We start from the raw sequence: 8753 nt of genomic DNA, 5'->3' as shown, positions 1-8753 counted from the left end.
TAGAATTACACTGAATTACATTGTAAGACACATTTTCAATCGATTCCATAGGCTGGAACACTCGATATTCGCGTTTATAAGAAACCTTTAACGTCTGAGTATACACCCATACTTATTTTTTCGATTTTAAAACGGTTCAGTTAGCCTGAACCTCGGGTTGGGCCTCGCGTTCGATTTAGCATCCGCGCAGGACAACTAACACGGGAATTTTGGGGTTTTCCTTAGCGGTATCCTAATGCCCGAAATGGACTCATACGTGTGATTTAGAGTCGTCATGAGTCCATTCTCGCGAGCTCTTGCTCTAGAGGCATCTCGTGGGATTTTAACCTAGGTTAAGGTGTGGGGGTAGCATGAGGCTGGACGCACGCTTTCCTTGCACTGGGGCAGGTGGTCGAGGTTACCACGGCCTCTTCCACAAACCTCCAGGTCGGGTCAAAAACCACGACCTAGCTGATGTTCCCTAATACCAGGGTTGCGTGTTACGTCCCAATTAGTTTGGGACTTTCTTTAGGGATTCTTGTCTTCGGTTAAAGAGCTAAAGCTCACCTTATCTGTATTTAATTGGTAAAGAAGGAATTCTGGGATTCTATAATGATTATCACTAAGTTTAAGTATTAACAAATATAATTATGAAACAAAACTGAGTTTGGGATTACATACAAACAAGAATATAAATTATACAATTGAAGATGGTTTTAACAATACCAATCGTTGATCTTATGCTATCGGCGGCCTTGTCAGGTTGTCCCGGGCTCGGCTGTGGCGAGGATCTGGTCTGGTTGTACACTCGCGACACGGGATTCTAATAATTGGCGAATAATAAACATCGTACTTTCGTAGGTAACTCCGCGATGACTCTATCTTTAGTGCGTATGTTCTCACTTACGCGAACTTTTTACTCAGCTGGAGATACGATACATGATACCTAAATGAGACTAACGCGAGAGATTAACCCGTCCGCGACTACAGAGTATTGACTGCCAAAATAATAATACACAAAGTGCTATCCGTGGTCGTGACCACAGGTTTATATAGCCCCAGATCCTTGCCTGGCGCAATTCGTAATTTCGGAATCTTAATTGCCTCATTTCCCGAATCTAGAGCAAGTCCCAAATTTAATGGGCGATTCGTGCGCAAGAGCCTAATATCGCTGACGCTTGTTTGCTGACTTGCGGTTCATGCGACTCGGTTTAATAACACGATTTCCGAATCGTGGTTCGTGCGCATTTCTAAAGGTTTGGTAATTGACGATGTGGGATACCGTTCGGTAGGGCCGCACGTTACATGCGCTTTGGCGTCCTGCTGGGCGGGGAATTTCGGCGAAGTTGGCGGACTGCGTCCGGTCAAGACCACTCGCCGCACCTCCTCGTAGTGCTCCTGGGCCTCCGCTGCAGGAGTCGTAGCTCGCTTGCGAGAACCGACTTGCTGGATGCAGAGGGCAAACGCGGTGAGCTGCCAACAGGACGGATCTTTTTTTACTGACGTCACGGCAAGTGAGTAGGAGTTCCGTGTATGGAGCCTACCCGCAATGGGGCTCCTGTTTATGAATAATGGACACTAACGGAATTAACGCTTACGGTGCAGAGGGCGTCGGATCCCTCAGTTCCGGCGCGGTGAGGAGTAGTCGACCAGGCTCCCCCGCATCGTTATCTTACGACTGGGAGAACCCCGGGGTGGACGACCAGGCCCCCGTGTTCAGCAATGCGCCTGGTGAACAGACGTCAGTGGCGGGGACTTCCTCCGCTGTGGCGTCTACCGACGACAGGGTGCGCGAGGACGTGTTTCTAGCCCAGCCTGTCGTCCGGCTGGAGAGGGTGGAGGGACGGAAGCTCCGCTCCGGCCGCCTCCTAGCGACGAAGGCGCCGACTCTGACGGGTCAGTCAGCACGGTGTGGTCGGCGCGCTCCCTTCAGTCTCCGACAAAGAGGAAGCGAGGTGGACCCCCCACCGCAGGGGATTATGTCGGCCTCGCTGAGGCGAAGCGTCAGTTCACCGAGCAGACCCTTCGCGGGAGGGAGCAGCACCTGGCGATGGGCGTCGCGGACCCCTTTGTGTCCTCCGTCCGTATCTCCAGGTCCTGAATGCCCCTCAAAGGCGAAGAGGAGCTGGCAGCGGAGATGCGCCATGCGCCGACCGCCGAACTGGGCTCTCGTATATTCGAGAGTTCGGAGGCGGTCGTGAGGGTGGCCACATGCTCCAACAACCTCCAGGGGCCGGTCAAAACCTCGGTCCGGGAGGTGGAGTTGGAGCGGACGGTCGCGGAGCTGGGGGCCCGCGTGTCCGAGCTGGAGGCTCGGCTGATGCGGGGCTCGGACGCTGCGGCCCGGGTGTCGGCAGTGCCGCCGCCGGTCGATCCGCCAGTGTCAGTGTCGGTGCCTTCTGCGCGGTCGGGACCGTCCTCAGCGGTGCCGGTGGTGTCAGGACGGCCTGCGACCTCGGGTCCCGCGCCCGCTGTTCCGTCGCAGGAGCCTGCAATGTGTAGCACGCTGGCCCTCGCGCCGGGGTTGGCCCCGGCGGTTGGCGTCAAGGGCCTCATCCGTCGTCTCTGCGGCGAGATGGAGGTGCGCCTCGCGTCGCGCCTGGGGGCGGTCTCGTCAGTGGCCGCCGCGAGGGGTGCTCTTCCCCGGGTGCCGCGGGTTGCGCCGCCCTCGCCTGCGAGGGACCCTGGCCCCTCGGGAGTGGGGAGTCGCTCCGGGGCAGGCAAGGAGCAGTCCGCGAAAAAGAAGAGGAGGAAGAAGAAGGGCGAGAAGTGGAAAGCCGGTGGCGGTGCTGCCCCTCCTGCACCTGCCTTGCCGGGCCGAGGACGGCCCCGTGCCGCGCCTGTCCCGGCTGCGTCCTGGGCGAGGCCTTCAGCCGCGCCTGCAGCGCCCTCCCTGCCCTGTACGGCACCTGAGACGTGGTCGAAGGTGCTCTGACGCAGGGAGAGGCGCGGGGGGCGGCGCGCTCTCGCTCTCGCGTGGCGCAGCCGGCTGGCGCTCCGATCGGACGGCGTGTTCGTCCGCTGCGTGCGCCGAAGAGGGCGACGGTATCTCTTACCTTCGCCTCGGGCAGTGCCATGACCTACTCCGAGGTGACGGAGTACGGGGGTGCGGTTACAGGATGTCGGTGTAAGCCGCCCCCCCTGTCACGGAGTCCCTCGACCCCCCCGTTCTGGAGCGTGTCGTGGATACCCTCTTTCCGGTAGATCCGGAGGAGGGTCCGCGGCCACTCCTGCCGGCGGAGGCCAGTAACTGGTCCGCCGGCCTGGCGGTCACCGAGGGGGAGCTCTGGATGGCCGTCGGGCGAATGGTGGTCAGGAATACGGCACCGGGGCCCGACGGCATCCCTGGGCGGGCGCTCGCTTTGGTGCTGCGCGTCCTGAGTATCCGGCTCAGGCGGCTGTTCGACGGCTGCCTAGAGTCGGGGCGGGTTCCGCTGTCCTGGAAGCAGGCCCGGATGGTCCTTATCCCGAAAAAGGGAAAGCCCGCGGATTCGCCTTCCGCGTATCGGCCGATCTGCCTCCTCGACGAGGCGGGCAAGCTCTTCGAGCTTGTGCTCGCTGCCCGCCTGTCGAGGGGCCTGTCCGACGGGAGTATGCAGTTGGCTGGCTGCCAATACGGTTTCCGCGAGGGCCAGTCGACACTTGATGCGATCGACCACATCCATGCCCTCGCGGACCGGGCGGTCTCCCGGGGTGGGGTGGCGTTGGCGATTAGTCTCGACATCGCCAACGCATTTGCGTTCACCCTGCCCTGGGGCACGATCCGGGCACTCCGTGTTCTCGGAGCGCCTCCATATCTACGGGTCGTGTTAGCCGACTACCTGTCGGACAGGTGGATCGAGTACCCTGGCAGAGGCGGGGTGCCGATTCGTCGGAGGGTCAGCCGAGGCGTGCCCCAGGGGTCCGTTTTAGGACCCCTGTTATGGAACTTTGGGTACGACTCGGTGTTGCGCGGGCTCCTCCCACCCGGTGTCTTTGTGGTCTGCTACGCAGACGACACATTGATCATCGCGGTGGGTCGGGATGGGACCAGGGTCCACAGGCTGGCGGAACTAGCGGCCGCGATCGTGGTCGCGAGGATCCAGGCTCTGGGGCTTCGGATCTCGCCGCAAAAGACGGAGGTAGTCATGTTTCATGGGCTACCTCTGACGCGGCGGGTCCCCCAGACCTGGATCCGTGTGGGTGATGCGGCTGTCCGGGTCGAGGGCCGGATGAAGTATCTGGGCCTCGCCCTGGACGGCCGGTGGCGCTGGGAGGGGCATTTCGACCGCCTGGTCCCCCGAATTGAGGCGGTGACGACCCTGTTGGGTCGTCTCCTGCCCAATCTCGGGGGGCCGGAACGGGGGCGATCAGCAGGACGAGGCGGTCGAAGCCTACCGGCGCCAAAGGTGGCAGCTGGCCCGCGAAAAGTGGCGGCGCCATCTCCTGGAGAGCGGCGCCGCCCGAAAGAGGACGGTAGCGGCGGTCCTGCCGAGCTTCGATGCCGGAGCTGGACTCCGCGCAGCACTTGCTGGAGGAGTGCCCGGCCTTCTCGCGAGAGAGGCGGGCACTCCGCCTAGCTATTAGAGGGGACCTCTCGCTTCCGGCCGTCGTTTCGGCCATGGTCGAGAGCGAGAGGTCCTGGAACGCGGTGTCCTCCTTCTGCGAGACTACTGTCTCGCGGAAGGAGGATTACGAGCGGGATCGGGAGCGCACCGATCCTGCTCGCATAGAGAGGAGGAGGTTGAGGCGGGCCAGGCGACGGCGGCTAGCTGCCGCCCCTGCCGCAGGGGGGACTGGTCCCCCCCCGTAAACCCTCACCTCCTCCTGGCAGTCTGCCGCGTAGGGCGGCCCTGCACACGTAGCCGGCGAGCTCAAGATTTGGGCTCGCCGACTGCGAGCAGGGCCGCTGGGCATGGGGGGGGGGGGGGGGGGGCCCCCCCCCCCCCCCCCCCCCCCCCCCCGATCCAAAGGACGATGCCCGGCGCTTGCGCCGCGGGGGGCCGTTGGCCCCATCGCGGCATATTTCCCTGTGGGTCGGGGAACAGAATACGCCCACAGTAATCCCTGCTTGTCGTAAGAGGCGACTAAAAGGGACAGGCGAGACCAGGGGCTGTGGCACCCGCGGTCAGGTGGGGAGGTATTCACTCCCCACCGGAGATGGCACTCCTCCCTTCGTTGGGGGGGAGAGGCGCGTGGGGGCACCGGTAGCGTTCGTAAGAGATCCCGGTGCCCCTCCCCAATGCGCCGTGGCCGGCCACCGTGAGGTTTTAGTGGGTATTCCCCTTGATATCAAATCAAGGGGCGAGTCCCACACTACCCCCTCCTTATGAGGGGGCGTGCGTAAACGAATTTCCTCACGTAAGAAAAAAAAAAAAAAAAAAATGGGTAGATCAGGGTAGGGTAGATCAGGGTAGAGTAGATCTGGGTAGGGTAGGGTACGGAGGATCTGGGGCGTCCACAGTGGTGGCTCTGACCCATTGTGGATCCGTTCTCTCTATTTGAGAGATGTCCCAGGTCTAAAATCCTCTCTCCCCACCTTCTCGTGGTGGACCCTGAGGGCGCACATAGTTGTGCGTCGCTAACGGGGAGAGGGGTACGAGGCGGGAAGTAGCACCTGTGATGTGTGAGGCGATGCCGGCGGGATCTCCGGATCCTGGCAGGGCCTCCCATGCCGGTAAGGCTCACACTGAGTAGGGGTGAAAACCGCTTCACAGGGACGAGGAGAGGTCGTTCCCGCGCGGTGGCCCACTGGGAGTGCTCCCTCCTGTGCGCTGGCTTTGCTTCTGCTGGCTTCAGGGGGGGGGGGGGGCGGATGGGGGCTCGCACTGCCGATGTGGTAGTGCCGCGCGGGATCAGGAGCCGGCCCCTTCGGGACTTCGATCAAGTAGTGCGCGGTGAGGTGCGGGTGTCGGAGCCCGCACCTGCTACGGGCGGGTGCCCCCTGTGCGGTATTCCCGGGGGGGTTAAATGCGAAGGACGGGCCCCGGGGAACTGGGATAGGGGCATGTCTATCGTTAGGCATGTCCCCCGAGGGTACACCCGTTCCCGTCCAGCAGCCTGCCCCGCCGCGCACGATGCGCCCGTAAAACAAAAACTATGGACAACTTAATTAAAAACGCAGGAAGCACTGGTGCCGGGTCGGCCGGCAATAGCAGGGGTGACGGCAATGTCACATGGTCATGCACCGTTGTGTTGGAGGGGTTACCATTCCCGGAAGTGGTCGAGGAGGGAGGTGCGACGTCGAGGCCCAGTTCAAGGGCTTCGTCGACACGCGGGCTGGGGGCTGCAGGCCCATCTGCAGCAAGCTCGAGAGGTCGCCGGACCCGAGTTGGCCTTGCTGCTCTCGATCCGGGAGCGGGGTCACGGCTGCGGGTGAACGAGGACGATGGCGTCTCTATGACGTCAATGTCCTCGGCCTCGTGCGCTCGGGCCAAACGACGCGCTGGTGCTGACCGGCTGGTGTCGCAGCCTGTAACCCGGAAGGCCGCCAAAAAAGCCCGGGTCAGGGATGCCTCCTCCCCTGTAGGCGTCGGCGCACCGACTGCAGCCCTGTGGGACAGGATGCAGTCGGATGGCCAGCCTCCGGCGGGAGGTCGAGGGCCTCCGAGAGACCCTCGACGCTGTGCGTGGTGAGATGATGGTCCTCAAGAGGAGGCTTAATGCTCCCCTAGCAGGGCCGTCTTCTCCACCTGCCCGGGGAGGTCGGTTCGACACCCACTCGCCGCCTCCGGCGACCACCACGGCGAGGGACGATGGGGCTCTCCTGGCCCGGATTGGGGCTCTGATTGATGCGAAATTTGCGTCAATCAGAAACGAGCTCCTCCTGGGCTTTCGGGATCCCCAGCCACGCCCCGCAAAGCCACTGCAGGGTGGATATGCCGGAGCGGCGGGGGGGGGCAGACGACCCCTGCGGCTGCGGTTCGTGCCGTGGCTTCCTCTACACCGGCGGTTGGCGGGGAATCCTTCCCCGTCATTATTAAGCCGGCGAGGGTGAAGAAGAAGAAGAAGGGGAGGAAGAGGGGGGCCCAGGCCGCCCTACCATCCACCATTCCGCAGCGGTTGTTGCCTTCTCCCCCCACTAATCCTGCGACGGCACCGGGCAATCCCGATGGGGCTGCCTGGTTGCAGGTGGTGGGGCGGCGGGCGAGGAGGGCGGCACGCCCATCCTTGGTCCCGCCCGTCGCCTCGGCCCCTGTCCAAAAGGGAGCGGGTAATGGGTGCGCGAGGGCGCAGAGGGCACATCCACGCGTGGTGGCCCCTCCCCGTTCGGCGGCGGTGACAATCACCGTCCCGGAGGGGAGCAGAGTCACCTACGAGGAGGGCATTAGGAGGGCCCGCCAGGACGTCGACCTGGGAGCCCTCGGGATTGAGACCCTCTCCTAGAAGAGGGCCGTCACGGGGGGCCTGATTATTCAGGTCCCGGGCGCCGACTGGGACTCGAAGGCAGACGCCCTGGCGGCCAAAATGACCGCCGCCTTGGGGGGCCTGGAGCTTAGGGTGGCTAGGCCCGTCAAAAAGGCGGAATTCCGCTTGACGGGGCTGGACATATCCGTGACCCCCCAGGAGGTAGTTGCGGCGGTTGCGAAAGCCGGGGGCTGCACCGCCGAGTCCGTGAGGGTGGGGGAGCTGAAGTCCCCGCCCAATGGACTCGGCAACATTTGGGTGCAGTGCCCCGCCGTGGCGGCCTTGGCCATCGAAAAGGCCAAGCGAATTAGGGTAGGGTGGTCCCTCGCCCAGGTGGTGGTGCTGGCAGCCCGGCCGCTGCAGTGTTTCCGCTGTCTTGCCGTAGGGCATGTGCGGCAGCGGTGCACTGCGGCGATTGACCGGAGCGGGCACTGCTACCGGTGTGGGAGCTCCACCCACAGGGCCGCCGAATGCCGTGAGGCCCCGCACTGCGCGGTGTGCGCCGAGTTGAGCCGGCCTGCGGGACATAAGGTGGGGAGCAAGGCGTGCTCCCCGCCCCCAAAGAAGAAGAAGGGCCTAAGTGGAGGGGATGCTATACTCCCGTCTACCTCCTCTGCGATGCCAGCTGCGATGGAGGTGGAGGCCGTGGCGTCAGGGGAGGTGATTTCCCTCCCCCTACCCATGCAGCCGTCTGAGGGAGGTCCTGTGACGGCCTAGAAATGGCGCACAGGGTTTCCCTTGGGGTATTGCAGGCCAACCTGAACCACTGCCGCCGGGCACAGGACCTTATGGTCCACTGCCTGGCGGAGTGGCGGGTTGGTCTAGCGGTGGCCACGGAGCCGTACCAAGTCCCCGACCATCCACACTGGTTCGGGGACGAGGACGGCCTCGTGGCGATGTGATACCGTCGCCATTCGGCGACTGTTCCCCCCTGCACCGTGGTCGAACGGAGCAGGGGGATGGTTTTGGTAAAATGGGGAAGGTTCCTAGCCGCAGGATGCTACAATTCTCCCAATTCTAGTGCTGCCGAACTAGGGAGGTTTTTGGACCGGCTGAGGTCTATGTTAGCCCCCTATATGGCCGACCCAGTGCTGGTCGTCGGGGACCTCAATGCGAGGTCCACCGCGTGGGGTAACCCGAGGACCGGCTCCCGAGGCGGAGCGCTGCAGGATTGGGCGGAGGGGATGGAGCTCCGGTTATTAAACCGAGGCTCCGTACCAACGTGCGTGAGGTGGAACGGCTGGTCCATCGTGGACGTATCGTTTGCGTCAGCCGCCGCCTCACGCTGGGTGTCTAACTGGCGGGTCTGGGAGGGTGAAACGTTGTCGGACCACAGCTACGTCCTTATGGACGTGGATGTGGCCTCGGAGCCGCCAGCGGACGCTCCC

General features: G+C 62.8%; 1 protein-coding gene across 1 annotated transcript; it reads left to right on the top strand.

Annotated features, from left to right (window-relative positions):
- The first annotated feature begins 2080 nt into the window (after positions 1-2080).
- Positions 2081-2914, top strand: LOC128882566 (nematocyst expressed protein 3-like). Its single transcript, XM_054134202.1, has one exon. It carries the CDS (start codon positions 2081-2083, stop codon positions 2912-2914), a length of 834 nt encoding a protein of 277 aa, XP_053990177.1.
- Positions 2915-8753: the final 5839 nt, after the last annotated feature.

Source organism: Hylaeus volcanicus, unplaced genomic scaffold, assembly GCF_026283585.1.
Source record: "Hylaeus volcanicus isolate JK05 unplaced genomic scaffold, UHH_iyHylVolc1.0_haploid 12096, whole genome shotgun sequence".
Lineage (NCBI taxonomy): Eukaryota > Metazoa > Arthropoda > Insecta > Hymenoptera > Colletidae > Hylaeus > Hylaeus volcanicus.
The sequence above is the reverse complement of the archived record's forward strand: the minus strand, read 5'-3'. Positions and strand labels throughout refer to the sequence as shown.

Bases quoted from the DNA above. Each gene is read 5' to 3' on its own strand.
- LOC128882566 (XM_054134202.1), top strand. From the start codon at position 2,081: ATGCCCCTCAAAGGCGAAGAGGAGCTGGCAGCGGAGATGCGCCATGCG.